Source organism: Zosterops lateralis, assembly GCF_965231275.1.
Source record: "Zosterops lateralis genome assembly, chromosome: 6".
Classification (NCBI taxonomy): Eukaryota; Metazoa; Chordata; class Aves; order Passeriformes; family Zosteropidae; genus Zosterops; species Zosterops lateralis.
In genome coordinates this window covers 54,730,927-54,746,455 of record NC_139761.1, presented here as the reverse complement: position 1 = coordinate 54,746,455, position 15,529 = coordinate 54,730,927, and the positions used below count along the sequence as shown (strand labels likewise).

At 38.6% G+C, this 15,529-nt stretch overlaps 1 protein-coding gene across 2 annotated transcripts in view; it reads left to right on the top strand.

Moving 5' to 3' along the window:
- The window catches only part of PARVA (parvin alpha), a 60,375-nt gene extending 45,193 nt beyond the window's left edge, over positions 1 to 15,182 (top strand). For both annotated transcript variants that reach the window (XM_083862836.1, XM_083862837.1), the window contains exons 7-13: positions 4,700 to 4,758; positions 5,598 to 5,617; positions 6,847 to 6,908; positions 7,575 to 7,643; positions 8,908 to 9,009; positions 9,775 to 9,847; positions 13,182 to 15,182. In XM_083862836.1, coding sequence (XP_083718962.1) covers positions 4,700 to 4,758; positions 5,598 to 5,617; positions 6,847 to 6,908; positions 7,575 to 7,643; positions 8,908 to 9,009; positions 9,775 to 9,847; positions 13,182 to 13,258 — 462 coding nt within the window. In that variant the 3' untranslated portion in view covers positions 13,259 to 15,182. The remainder of the gene's footprint in view (positions 1 to 4,699; positions 4,759 to 5,597; positions 5,618 to 6,846; positions 6,909 to 7,574; positions 7,644 to 8,907; positions 9,010 to 9,774; positions 9,848 to 13,181) is intronic.
- The last annotated feature ends 347 nt before the right edge of the window (positions 15,183 to 15,529 follow it).

Sequence of the window (15,529 nt, the reverse complement as noted above, 5' to 3'; positions counted from 1 at the left end):
TGGCTGAAAATCTGCAAGACAGATCTGGGAAAGTAAACATTTTCTCTTGTAGAATGCAAATAGGACAAGTTTTGTAACTCGGAGGAATCTGAAGGAGAGTCTCTGGTAAATGTGTCACTGATGTCTGGTAGTGACTCATTGGCTCAGATTCCCCTTCATGGGTTTCTCTACAGATGATGAAGGAGAATCCCTGAGAATCTGCACGTATATGTCTAAGGCTTCATAGAAACAGTTCCTTTGGCTATTATAAATGTAATATTTATACTGGTTTGTCTCAAAGTTCCACCAAAACCAGCTTAAGAAATCTGGAGTGCAGGGAACAGGGCATCTTTATGATGAAGAACTAAATGAGAAAAATAACACAGTCCTAAAAGAAAGAACCAGAATCTCTGCTATCATTCCATACCTCCAGACAAAATTCCAGTTGCAATCAGTGGGCATAATTGTCCTCTTGTTAAACGGGCTAATGTGGTTCAACAGCAAATCCACTGAAGTCAGTACAGATAAACCAATTTAAAACAATAAGTAGTGGGAGAATCTGGCTCCCTCTTAGTTACACAGCTGCAGCTCAGGCGCCAGTGGTTTGCAGGGAAAGCAGTTGCACCAGAATAAAATGCAAGTAATGTTGAAGGAGATTTTGTCCTGCAGACCGTGACCTTGGAGAAAGCCAGTCAGTGGAACTCCAGGGCTCTGCTGATTCCTATTAACAGAGTAGTATATTTACTCTGATTGATTGAGACATTTTTCATTTTTATTTTAAGGTGGGTGAAATTTTTATTTTTATTTTTTAAATCTGTCTTTCACATCCTGTGGGACTGATTCTGTATCATACATTGTGTACCCTTTGAACTCATGAGGGTTTTAATCAACCATCAGCAGATGCTAATGCCTGATTTAGTGGTCAGACTTGCACACCTCATATTCTAAACACTCATGAATTCTGTAAAGAAAGATCAAGCCTAGGATAGCTTAACAGACTATGCAGTAGCTGTTTTAAAATTCTACTGTGTATGGTTTGATACAGAGAACAGGAGAGACAGAAATAAAAGAACAAAGTACTTTTATGAAGTCTTTTAAGAAAGACTCCCTTAATTCATTTCATGATTTTGTTAGGCATAGAAACAACATAAAATGTGAGGGTTGCTGTGTCGGCTGGATGCAGTCTATTGAAATATAAAAAAAAGATATTTGTGAAACAAAAAATGTGCTCATGTCCAACAGGTAATCAGCCTAGTTCTTATGAAAGCTTGTTTCCTTTGGCTGATTTATACAAAAGCTGTAAGCAATGAGAGTGATATGAAATCTGGGTTTAAGCTGATTTAGGAAAAAATGTGATAGTTGGACCTTTTGTAGCTACTCTATTATTTTCTTTCCCTGCCATAGCAGTAGAATAAATAACTTTGAACAAAGCCCAGGCTTTGTTTGATCACATCTACTGAAATGACTGAGAGCTTTTTTGGAGAGCTGAGTCTTGTCATCATTTTGCCTCTTCTTAAAAATTATGTATTTCTACTATCCACAAATGGTTAGATGACAGATTGTTTGTGTCCAAGAGATGGTAGTCAGAAAGTGTGAGAATGCATTGGCAGAGCAGCCAGAATGGCTTCAGCATGTTCTGGGACAGTAGTTCTTGGGTGCATAAACTGCTCTTAGGCAAAGCTGGGAGATTATTGAGATTAGATGAGTGGGTAAATCACAACCTCAACCAGAGATCCTTGGTCCCACTACCTGGGAAGATCTGAAATACTTTGGAGCAGCACTGCCTCCAGGTTCCAATGAAGACTTTTCTGAGCCTGTGACAAATGTATTTGTTCTTTCAAGCTCCAGAATAATTCTGCTCTTCACTTTGGTGGGGCAATTATAAAACATGGTTCTCCAGGTGAAATGAGTTGTAACAAGATATGGGCAAAAAGCCATCCAAATAATGGCAAGGTTTTCAGACTGGGACTTTGTGGGGGAAATTAAGCAGTTGGCCCTTAGTTACATAAAAATGCTGACACAAAAGGAGATTAGAAGTCTTTTCTATTTCCAGATGTACCACCCCAGTTTCAGATTTTTTTGTTCTAGGGATAGTTGCCAATTTTAAATGATCAGGAATATCTTCAGGGCCTTCTGTGAAGTCTTACAGCTGTGAGGAAAGAAAATGCCAAGCCTGTTCACTAAGGTCTTCTGTTGTTACTGGAAAGTGTGTCCAGCTTTTCTTTTTAATTGGGAATCTTAATTCATTCCTCTTTTCTCAGTGACTTTCAAATAGTTGATGTTGATTTTTATAGTTTGTTGTTTCAATTTTAGCCACTGTTGCCTTTAAGGAACATGCTGGACAGTCTTTCAGTCCTCAGTAGGACCTCTCTGTATTTTTAGGAATATTGTGTCATTCTCTGTCTGGTATAAGACAAACCTCACAATAGGTGACATCAACATCAGGGTCAATTTTGAGGTGAAGAATTTTTAAAGTGCAAGAGATGCATGAAAAGCAGCCTTCATAGAAGGTGCTTAGAGCAGTGTTTCAAGGCCCATTCCATTGGGAATTCAGCAGTCTTTTTACAAATCAAAAGGTATAGGAAGGTCTGTCTTGACATGTGCTGGTCAAATAAGTGTCCAGGGGATGCACTTTGTATTTGACAGTGTGGAAATCCCAGCACCCAGCAATGTTGGTGGTCAGGTGCCAGACACAAAACAAGGGCTTGGGATCATTTTGGTTTGGGTTTTTTGTTTGTTTCTTTTTGTTGTTACTGTCGACAACAAGATTAAGGTGCAGATTTTTTTTTTTTTTAATATATTAGCCACAGTTTATCAAAAAGGGAAATATTTTTGATATCAGTACTGGAGTATATTTCAGGCAGGTTTTGTGTGCTTGCAGAGAGAAGATGTAGAGCATTAGAAACCTTCTTCTGCTCCCATATTCCCAGTCTGATCACTGAAAACTACAGATGACATTTCTGTGATGATCAGCCCCTCTAGGAGATGAGAGCAGCAGGGCTCTTGCTGCATAAGGCATCAATGGCATGTCAGAGAGGAAAATAAAAGTTCCCTTTCACCCTGCAGCAAAGGGAAAAATAAACAAAAAAAGCAAACAGAGTGGAATTCCAGATTGAGTTTGCATGAACTAGATTGTAAATTGAAGCTTCTTCAGTTAATATTGGAGACAGCACTTACTGCTGTCTGCACAAGCTGGAGGTGGAGATAGCCCTAAATTATGTCATTTTTCTTCAGACTTTGAAGGTGTGTAAAAAGCAATGCCTCTGCAGCTGTTCTGTTCCCCCTCCTCCAGAATGTAACACCCAGGACTCTCCTCTGCCTTTTAAGTGCTCCCTGGTCCTCTCTGAATGCTTTTTTTACTGTCTGCAAGATACTTAAAAACAGGACTTAAAAGAATATCATGGAACGCCCCCTGAAACTGTCCTCTAGCTGAAAGGACGGTTCACATTACTCCAAGTGCCAGTCTGGGGCGACCCAGAGGGCCATGTTCAGCTTTTCTTGCAGAAATAAATATATTTCTTGATATATTTTAGTAATGCAGTGTAGAAGGACAAATATGTCAAGAGATATATTTTAGGAATGCAGTGTAGAAGGAATAGAAAAGGCTGGCTCAGTCCTCAGCACATCACACACTGAGGACTGCCTCAGGTAGGGGTGTGCTGCCTTCTCCAAGGCAGGGAAATGCAGCAGCCCCAATTCACATGCTGTGAAGGACTTTTCTCAAAGATTATTCTCCTTTTCTCTTTTCCACGTAGAAGACAAGTCTAGGAGCAGCATAAATCTATTTTTCTCATTTCCTTATATGACAGGGGGTAAAGAATCACAAGTAATTGCCTAATGTCTAGACTTTAAATGGAGTTGTCAGCATTTGCCTGACTTTTCTCTCTGTACTGCAGATTTTTGGTAATACCAGCGAACAGAATTGACAGAGAGAACACAAAGAGAAGCAAAACATATGTGTGGTATTTACACCGGCCCCAGATGAGTGTGATCAGCAAATTGAAACAATGTCAAACTCCTCAAGTGCTTCATTTTGCAGCTGACTCCAGCAGCAGTGATTGGAGTTGGCTTCTGCCACGTTGGGCACAGCCTCTGGACAAAAACCCCTCAGCACCAGCAACAAAGGGCTTCTCCCATCTGAAGAACATCAGAGTCACTGCTGGAGCAGGATGGGAGTGTGAATGGAAGCTCCATTTTGGTTTCTGTCAGAAGCCAATAGAGTTCTTTGTCTGCAGAGAAAGGAAACACTGAGGAGGAAAAAAAAAAAAAAGAGTATGAACAGGGCAGAAAGAACAAGTAGCCTGGGAGCAAGATTTTTGCAAAAGAGAAGCATGGGCACCATCTGCCAAGCTGTTCATTGAAATACAGGGCTTAATTCAGCTCACCTAGACATACCTCCACTAAAATACTTACATATGTTTTTGGGTGTTTCAAATGTCTCGCTGAATTGGGGCCTTTAAAAGAAAAGTGAATTAAGAACAATGGAGAAAGGAAAAGAAATGCTTCCTTCTGCAGGTGGAGTTTCAGGTTTCTTGTTAATGTATAAAAGAGTTCTCTGAATTTCTTGCAAGGTAAAATAATATATTACTGAAAATTTGTGTGAGAAAATTTCTTATTCTGCAGGTTTCTTATTGAATTATGTTTGTGGATCACAAATTTTTATTGTACCCTAAGCATTAAACTTTACTGAGAAAAATGTCACTTTTTTTCCTTTTTCCAGAAACGAGAAGGAATCCTCCAGTCTCGACAAATCCAAGAGGAAATAACTGGTAACACTGAGTATGTCAACACCACATTTGCCAGCAGTTCAGTAATTGAACACAGATGTGTCTCAGAAATTCAAACATTTGCTGATATTTAGATTTCAGTATTGGGGTTCCAGGGAAGATGATGCATCAGCCAGTGACTGTGTTTTAGCCTTTTCAAGAGCTGCAAACAAGCATCTAAAAATACAAAAGGGGGAGGAAATAGAGAGATGGGGGAAAAAAAGCAGGACTTCACATGTGTAAAATGGTAGTAGTAAGCCCTGTATGTGCCATCTCACTGAGCGTTTTATAACAGAAAAGCTATTCCAAACTAAAAGAGAACAGTGATAGAATATCTTAGTTTCTAATTGAATGGAGAGAAGCTGCACTACTGGCTTATTATTAATCTGTATGGATTTATGTGTGAGAGTTATATGAAGGACCAACTGGAGTAAAATTCTGCAGTCCTTAAGAACCCAGGCCAAGCCTTTTTTGGGCTGGATTTCTATTGTAGATAGTGTGATAGATGCATCTTCAAAGCAGAGGGAAAAGTTTCCACAAGATTGACATGGAAAAGCCTTTTTCACTCAGGCAAGGTGTGCTGATTTGGTTCAAAGTAGGGAATGTGAGATCTGGCCTCCTGTGAGACTTTGGTGAAACTGAGAGATAGACTCCAGACTAATCCAGATCCTCAGCTGGAGTTACTTAGTGGAGTTATTCACAGAATCTTCCTAATTCCATGAATTTGCTCTGTTATTCACCAAGCTGAAGATCTCACCATATATGCTAGGGGTTTTTGTAGCATAGTATCTGCGAGTGAATTATATATAATTGTTTTATTATTTTCCTTTTTTTTTTTTTTTTTCCCCACAGGGCATTATCAGGAAGGCATGGTAAGTTCATTTGATTATTGTCTCTTTTCTTGAGGCAGCCAGAGTGTACATGAGTCCTGTAGTGGGTTGTCACTTTGATCAAATGGCAAGAAAGGAGAGGATTTTAAGTTGCCCTGGCAAAAATGCACCACAGGCTGTTGTGGCAGTTAACAGAAGGGAAAAAAAAAAATCATTAAAATCAGTCTGACCATCTTTAAAACACATTTAATTACTTTCTCAGCACATGTTAATTTGCACGTGGTTTAACCTCCAGAATGTTACTGCAGTGGTATTAATGGTCATGAGTTCCCAGCATAATGTGAAATGGTGTCTTATCATGAACCAGCTGGTGAATGTTGATATTCTACATCCATTACCCACTTACACTTTAAAGATGTGGAGTCATTATTCAGCAGGCCTGTTTGCCATGCAAGGTCCTGTGCTTCATGTGCCTCACTGCCAGGGTTGAGGATGGCCAACAGGAAACACTCACCTGAGTCTTGCTTGGTGTAAAGTCTGCCTTTGGAACTACTCTAGCTTTTGGGTTGTTTTTTGTTTGTTTTTTTTTTTAATTGAGGAATATGAATGTTTGTTGAGTCATTTGCTGTCATTCAGGTGATTGTTGAAACAGAAATTGGTCAGAAAAGGCAATTTTCCTGGTGCCTTTTCATGTATTTTTCTGGTTTCTTCAGAAGGTAACTGGGGTAGCACTCTGGCCATGCTACCTTAGTTTGACTATCCTGCTGATAGTGCTCTAAATTGCATATGAGAGTGGCCCAAAACATCTATAGAAAGGGTTGTATTGCAGATGTGTTATCACAAACCTGCTTGAGATGCTGAACAATGCAGTCAATGGTCCATGGGGCAAATCTTCCTCTGTAGATGTAGTGACTAATGTAAACTCATGTTCTTCTGTAGAAAATGATTTGGTTACTTGGCTGTCTGTATCTGGCTGTTTAAGATTTTATGCATAAAGATACTATTCCTTGCTCATTTCTGAGAAACAGGGTCTTCAGGTAATCCAAATCCTACCTGAAAATTATGCTTTTTTTTTTTGTAATAATGGAGAAGTTACTAGCAGCTTGCAGCAAGAGAGAAGTATGCAAACTACTTGGTACTTGGAATACAGAGACTATATTGAAACGTTTTGCTGACTGTGTTGTCTGAAATGAATGTGTGTCTCAGTAAGTGTTTATTCTGCACTGGAACAACTGCTGCTCAGTACATTAATGGCACTGAATGTTTTTCAGAGAGAGATGCATTCGACACTTTATTTGACCATGCCCCAGACAAGCTCAATGTAGTGAAAAAGGTTGGAAGGTTTTTATTTTTAAAATACCTAAATGTGTTCTTGTGCATGCTTGTGTGTATCAGATGGTGTGGATGTGGTGAGTGTGTGTGGATATAATGTATAACTGGCATGCTTTGAATACATTAAATACAATTAAGCTTTATGCTTAAATACACAAAGTCATGATTATAATGTTACTTTTTATTTAATGTTTAGCAGCATGAACTTAAATTTGGAACACAGAACAACATATAGTTATCAAAGTTTCCATCAGAAAAGTTTTCCCAAAGTGTATGTTGAGTAGAACCCAACTGGTACATTGATTGTACTGATGCCAAGGAGATATCCAGTTTACAGCTTCCAGAGGTCTGACCCTGGAGTATTTTGGCTGCTGTCAGATTTGAGTGGAGTCCAATTACCCACTTCCCCATAGTCTGCTAAAAATTTGGGGGTTTTCTGTGTTTTAACAGTGTATTTTTTAATATATAGAGATCACATTTGTTTTATTTCTGTTCTTCACTCTTGTAAAAAATAATTTTAAAACAAATTTTAGCGTCACATTTGAATTTCATAACTTGCGGATTGTGTTGCAGTCTCTTCACTCATGCAGATTCTCTTCTGGGTGGAGTTCATACTGCTGGTGTTGAACTGCTGCCCTGCTGAACAGGCACTGTTTTCATATTTCAGACTCTCATCACCTTTGTGAACAAGCATCTGAATAAATTGAACTTGGAGGTGACTGAACTGGACACGCAGGTAGAATTTTATAGCCTTTCTTAAAGGGCAGAGGTAGTTGCACTATGTTATGCCCTGTGCCCTCAGCTTTACCCGGAAATTTCACTGAATTACTATTGAATGAGCTGTAAGATGTTATTTCATCAGGAAACCCTTCATTTCTAAACGGTTGCACAAAGAAGACCCCCACCAACAGGGCACCTAAAACAGTTTTGTACTTCCATTAGCATAAAAATTAATTACCAAATGCTGCCGAGTGCCGTGAGGAGGAGCTGCTTGTTTTGCTGAGGAAGGAAAGGAATTCTGTGCACTTGGTGTGCTCCAGCATCAGGCTGAGCAGTTGTTTCCTGCCTACCTTTGCACAAGCACTCACCCCCACGGGATCACAATGCCTCCATTCAGGGGGAGCTCGGGGATTCTCGAGAGCAAAGCTGCTCAAGTGTGCAGGCAGCTGTACAGCTGGGCTGCAGGCTTGATTGCACCACAGAAATAATGTGCTGCGTGCTCTTCTTTCTTGTTCTCAGCTGCTAAATTGGCTGAAAAGAAGCTAAAAGAAAAGCTTAATCCTGCTGTATTAATACCTCCCCATGTGAACAATTGCAGCAGTTATCATAGGAAAATTACGGGGTCAGGCAGGAAGGGATGAGATCTGCACTGTCAAAAAACCCCAGGTGTCTTCAGGTCAGGCTTTATTTTATGTCTTGATTCGTGTTATTAAGAAGCTCTGCTTTATTTAAACACCTACCAATCTGACTGAGATTTTTCAAAGGTAAAATTAAGATTTAGATGGAAATCGTGTGTAAAGGCTTTCAAAAGGGCATTCCCTATTTCTGCCTATTGCATTGTTTACTTTGGGGGAAAACATTCAAGTGTACCTAGAAACTCCTTAAGCATTTTTCTGAAACAGCACTCCCTAAAATGAGAGATTGTATTTCCATCAGCTGAAAGACAATTACCTGCCTCAGGAAGGTGATGGGTTCCTAATAAACCTGATGCCACTGGGGTAGGGGTGAGAGGCTGTAACAAAATGGCAGAAACATGGAATGGTTTGGGTTGGAAGGGACCTTAAAGATCATCTAGTTCCACCCCTCCTGGTGCAGGGACACCTTCTACCAGACCAGGTTGCTCAGAGCTCCATCCAGCCTTGGTCGATTTCAAGGGTGGTGCATCCACTTCTCTGGGCAATCCTGTTCTAGTACCCCATTGTTCAATAAGAAAAGCAGTGAGATATTTTTCAGAAAATGTACTGAGGAACGTTTGGGTTTGTTGTTTTTTTTTTTCACAGTTTGCAGATGGAGTGTACTTAGTCCTGCTAATGGGTCTCCTGGAAGGTTATTTTGTTCCCCTGCACAGCTTCTTCTTGACTCCTGATAGTTTTGAACAAAAGGTAACTAGATTTCATTTTTCTGTTAAAAACAAACATTTAAATATGTCTAGTTGTAGAAGGATAACACAAACTTTTCTGCATAAGTTTGATGCTAATAGCTGAAATCAAGAAAGAACCATACTCGTAACCATTTCCAAGTACTTAAAAAAATCAGTATTAATACTTAGCTGGAATAAAACAGAAAATTACATTAATGGTGGGGTGGTTAGCAAGTATTAACAGATTTTGGCAGCCATTGTGTGGTGCTGTCATTGAACAAGACCTACTGTTCATTAATGTATATAATATTACACACAAGCACTGATGACAGAACTGATTTTTTGTGTGTCCAAAATCCAAGAATTTAACATTGGAAAGGTTTAATGGGTTTTGGAAGCATAAAGGCATATATGTACAGTGTGTCAATTTAAGACCAACATTACATCAGTGTCTGTAGCTATCCAGGCAATTCATCTGTCTGTTCAAGACAAGAGCACTTCAGGGGCCATCATGTTCCAATTTTTGAACTTGCAGGAGGTGGGCTGTACTTACTTGTAAGTAATTTTATTAAGGGTTATGTTAGTTCATGTTAACTTTCAATTCCCTTTATCTTTCTGCAACCACCATCACCCAGAAACAGCAAAACAGTGGATTGTCTGGATTCCAAAGACCAGATATACAGAGCCCTGACCATTTTTTTCCTTCTGAATATCTGGGTCTGCAACTTTAAATATGTCTTGTCTTGACCATTTGCACTGTACAGAGTTGCCTTTGTTGTATTGCCAGGTCGTCAATGTATCCTTTGCATTTGAGCTCATGCAGGATGGTGGATTGGAAAAACCAAAGCCAAGACCAGAAGGTACCTATTCTACCTTTTTTGTGTCTCCTTAAAAATGTGTGTTGGATCCAGACCTTACAAGGTTTATGGTGTGGCTAAATGAAAGTGAAGTTAATCCAACAGCAAAAGGCAAGGTGCATTTTGTAGTGCTCAGGGAACTCTATATTTTAAATGCACTTTTCCCAATGTTGCAATGCTTCCTTTCTTCGTTGGCCAAACATATATAGTAATACTCCAATATTCCCTGAAAAAGAGAGAACACAGTTGTGATTGTTGTCACTGACAGATGGGAATTGCTCCATTTTTCTCCATCTCACATTTTCACACTAAACCTTGAGTACTCCAATAATTTATAAGATTTTCACCAAAGAGATATTGTGGAAGAAGAATTTCCAATGTTCACATACATGCCTTTGAATGCAGGACATAATAATGCATATTTAAATTAGATGTAGAGCTGGGGACTGACAGTAGAATGTGCTTCAGGGAGGATCATGGGTTTGCTGCTGACTTCAGGAGCATCAGGAGTCCACTCCTCTTTGTTCATATACATACAGTGTTTAAATCCAGCTTTTTAAGCTGGAGACAGAGCCCTTGATTCACCAGGTTAATGGGTATTTCTTGTAGCTCCTCCTGTGAGAAGTTACCACTTCTTACCATGCAGGAGCTGGGCGTGCAGCTTCTCTTCCACTCTTCCCACCAGGAGTGATATCTGGGCTCCTGCTGGTTACCTGCTCTAATAATCAACGTAGCTGCATCTTTTCAAGACCAATTTCAGACTTCCATTCTGTGGTGCTCACAGTCTTTTCCTGCCACAGTGCTGGGTTGTTGTTCCCTGAGGAGCTGACATAAGCTAATGTCAGAGTGTTGCTTCTAGCAGTCAGAACTCCCTGGAGATTCAGGCACTCATTGCTGAATCAGGTTCTGTTCCATTCAGGATTTTCCCATCCCTCCCAACTTCCAGGTTGTAACAGTCACAGAGACATGCACATACACAAAATAATGCATCTCAGGATCGAGCCTGTGCATTAAATCTGGACCTACCCAGCCTGTCTTTTTCACTTCTTTTGATTGCTTAAACTCTTATCCACAGTCGTGCTTAACTAAACCACTGGTGAGTGTATCACAAGCCTTTATGTCTGAAATAGTCAAAGTGAGAAGGGGGAAACAGTGAAATCGAGGGATCCAAGTAAAACACAGAGTATCTGTGATCCTTTACTCCCCATGGAGGTTTAAAATTCTTATGGCATTTAATTTTTCAGGTATTTATTGCTCTAGGGGACAGCTAATTTTTCCAGTATAAATCAAGCCATAAGGATATTTCAGCATATATAAGACATTTCTTGTGCAATTATTGAAATGCTTAATATGAAACTTCCTGCCCAATGTGAATGGAAAAACACATCTGTTTTATGTGTTGTTACGTTGGGCACAATGCCCATACTTAAAATTTCCAGTGAGCAAAAGAGTATTGAAAAGGATCTTACCCTAAATGTGTACACTAAATACTCTTTGAATTCCTACACTGTTTCTTTGAGGTTCTTGAGGAAAAAATATGCTGAAAAGTGCTTTAGAATATGAAAAACATATTTAGTGGAAAAAAAAGAATGCAGTTAAATAAATGAGTATGAAAACTAATGATTTTTATGGGGTCAACAGTTTATTTGGGTTATTTGCAATATAATTGAAAAGGTCTTAAAAAGCTTTCTGTGACCTTTTACTTTAAAAATGGCTGGAACATTAATCCGCTGAGTCTATAATGAATTCATTTGCAGTTTGAGCATTTTCAGATTACTCCTTGCAGTGTGTACATCAAAGCCAAACTCAAGTTTCTCTTTCAGAAACTTGCAGCCAGTAAAATGTTACATGTGTTGGTCAAACCTATATAGCAATGTGGATAACCCATCTTTCTCTGGGAGTGTGCTTCTTTTACTTTGAGCCCTTCCATGGAATTCTGTTGTGGTGGTGGTATACTTTTTGTGGTGGTGTCTTTGCAAAGACCTAACAGAGTCACTTCTTTAATAATAGAAGTTTTGCATTTGGAAAAAAAAAAAAAAAAAGTAGTTCTTTACCTTGCTGCTAGCCTGAAAGAGGAAACTTCCAGTGTTACATGCAAACAGTATTGCAGATTGCAGTGGGATGTTGTGGGGGCAATGCACCCTTCCTGCAGCTTTTGGCATTTCCTCTTCATTTTATACCAAGCATTCTTCCTCTGATTAATAACGAGCCACAAACCCATGCTGGCTTTGGTTATATGGCTTTGCACAGGCCCAACATAAAATCTAGGCTAGGATGTTTCCACCCTTTGTCCATAGATGTAAATTCAATATCTTTATTGGCATACTTTGGGACACCCTGCATACGTTTGATTGGATTAATTATTCAAAGTGTGACCCCATCACACTCTGTGAGAAGCATCAATGTAGATAAATGTAATGGCTAAACTCTGATGGTTACAGTACAGCATTTACTGGGCTTTCTTGGAGGTTTTAGCCAATTCTAAGAACCACAGTTAGGAATTTGAGTTCCTATGCATTCAGCAGAAAGAGATAGGATGATTCTGATTCCACTCTGCTCTTTCTGAGGGCAGTTCTGAATCCCTGTTTGAGATTGACTAAAGCACTAGTGTAGGCTGCTGCAGTAGTACTTGTCAGTTTGTTTTATAGATTTCTTGTGAAATAATATTGACTTTCTCAAGAACTGCTCTTTGAAACAGAAGGTATTCATTAGCTTTTTGTTGCATTATAAATACTTTACTTTAGATGTTGAGTTTCTGAGGACTGATTCAGCCATGAATGTCAGCTAACTCAGAGTTTTTCAGATGTTTTTTCAAGGAGCACTTGTATACCTAGCTTCTTTAAACCCTCTGGAAAATTTCAACTTGCCTCTAGGTATCTTGTTGAAATTACGCCTAGCAAAAGATGTTGCAGCCCAGAATGTGCCAAGTCCTACAGTTCTTACATAAGAGGAGGATTCCATTGGTTACTGCCTGATGACTTTTTTTCAAAATCATTACTTTCCAGCCACATCTGACTGAAGATGAGGTCATATAAGTATGTGTAATCCTGGGCACACTTAGACTCAGGAGCATCTGAGCTTGGTTACATTTCAACATCAGCAGCAGTAGCTATTTGTATCCCTAACTAGAAGTGGTTAAAACACCAAGTTTTGAGTTGCCAGTTTGAAAAAAATTGTGTTTTATTGATATTTCTACTCTTTTTTTGCTATCCTTGTGATCTAATGTTCACGGGTATTAATGTGAGCAAGGGAAAAGATAGAGAATGGGCACTTTTATCCTGGAAAACATTTGGAGCTAATGAATTTACTAATTTGTTTTCCCTTGTCTTTTTTCTAGATATCGTAAACTGTGACTTGAAGTCTACACTGAGAGTGCTGTACAATTTGTTTTCCAAATACAGGAACGTGGAGTGAAGAATTGATGTGGGTCACAAAGGAGTGTTAACACAGAAAGCATCATAACTATCATATCTTTCATTGGTGTCCCTCTGCATCTCTATCCTAAAAGGAACTAAACCATTTACCTGAAGAATTTTTGATAATTAGTAGATTATTCTGGCACTACTATTTTTATAGTAGATTGAAAACTAATATAAAGAAAAAAAAGGTTGGGGGAAGGTATCTGAGTATATTCTGGGAGAATTCATGTCTCAGTTGTCTTCACACTGTTTTTAATAGGTGGAGCAACAATGAAAAGAAGATTTACTAAGTTTAATTCAAATCAGCCTTTGGAGCCAATCATAGGAATATTCTGTACTGAGTACTTTATTTTTTTTTTTTTAACATATATCCCTTTTTTAATCTGGGAAGGGGAAGAATATTTACTATCCATGATAAGACAGTTCCATTCTAATTGTGAGGAATGTGCATGGGGAGAAGCAGTTAAATACACTTGTTCACATGACAGCTAAAAAGAAGAAACTTAACCTGGTGAATATATAGTTCCAGTGCCATTATTAGGCTTTAATTTTATGGGTACAAACTGAAGTGGCTATGCAGTCCTTCAGACTTACTATAGTGTGATACTCTGCTTCAATATGTTCTATGGAGCAATTTACAGAGCCACACTTTGCAGCTTGTCACTTGTTTTTGTTCAAGGCAGAGATCTTTTTTGCAAAGAACACTTTTCAAGAAGACATATCAGTATAACACAGCTTTTCTATAATATTTTGTATTATTACATAATATTAGAAAGTAGAAGAATGGCTTGTTTTTATTTTGGCAGTTTAATCACAGGATTGTCAGATTGCAAGTTTAGGCTGATTGCTTAATAGAATTTAGAATTTCCCCTTTGGTTGATTTTATGATGAATGTATGTTGCTGCATAATGTTCAACACATTTTCTAGAAATGTTCAAAACTTCTTCCATCTGCAAAGATTCCATTACAATGCAAAGTTCTTTGGTGATTTTACACAGCTACAAAGATTTTTTTATTATTATTTAATTACCACCAATTATAAGCTGTTATTTGTTTGGTTTTAGCTTTAACAAAGACACAAAAGGGAAATGGGAGTTGATTCTTCCCTGTAGACTGGTACCAAGCACCAGTTAATGCTTCCAGAGGAAGCTGGTAGAGACTGCCTGGATCACTTCCGAAACCAAGCGTTCCATTGCAACCACAAGTTCTTGGGATCCTGGCTTACACAGGAATAAAATTCTTCAGGCTGAAATTCCTAGATAACTCTTCAGAATACTTGGGAGTGCTTAGTGCAGGAAGGAGACTCGTTAACAGCCATCCAATTATGGCAGAACTGGCTCAGGTCAAAGGAAGAGCGATGTGTCCATTGTTGAATCGTTCATCAGGAGAAAGGCAGGGCTGGCAAGAACAGTCAATAACAGCTGTATGTTGATATATGTCCATGATATAAAGCATTACATAGCTCTCAATTTTCCAGGGCTTTTTCTTTTCTCTTTTATGTAGAGCTTTCCAGTACAACACTAGCACAGAGGGAACTCCAGCAATTATTTTCTGTCTTTGCTAAACACCAACTGATGTTTAGTAATAAGGTGATACTGACTTCTGATGGGGGGCTAAGAATTTATTTTTCTGAGATATAATATGAACTTTTTCAAGGGAAAGTCAGTACTCAATTCAAAGGAAAATACCTGGATATTCTCTGATCTCAGAAATTATCTGATTGTAATAAGCACTCTAAATATCTTTATTAAAATATTTTCTTACCTGTGTGTTTTTAGCTGAGTTTCTGAAATTAGAGGTACAGAAAACAGCAGTTATTTGCTCTTTACAGGGAGAAATAGCCGGACATTTTCACCTCAATGAAAATGAATGTTTTCATTATATCTTTAATATCTGAGAAGCTAAACAATAGGAATTAACTAAACTGAGACACATCTTCTCATGTATGTATCAGCAATTTCAGCTTATTTTCATGTTTAACATGCAAGTTTTTCATTTGCACACCTAGTGGTAATTGTAATAGCTAATAAAAAACAAATTATGTTTTTTCTGCAGACCATGTTCAGCTGCAACACTTTTACATTTCAGCAATGCCAAAAGACTTTGCCTTTGTTTTCAGGAATGCACTTTCTTTAAAGAGGAGTTTCCATATGTAAAGTGAACAGTGAAACTGTTTCCTTTGCCTGGACTTGGAAATAAGTGTATCTTCTGCTATATTGGTATAACACTATTGGAGATTTATCTGTCAGACTCCACTTCCATCCCT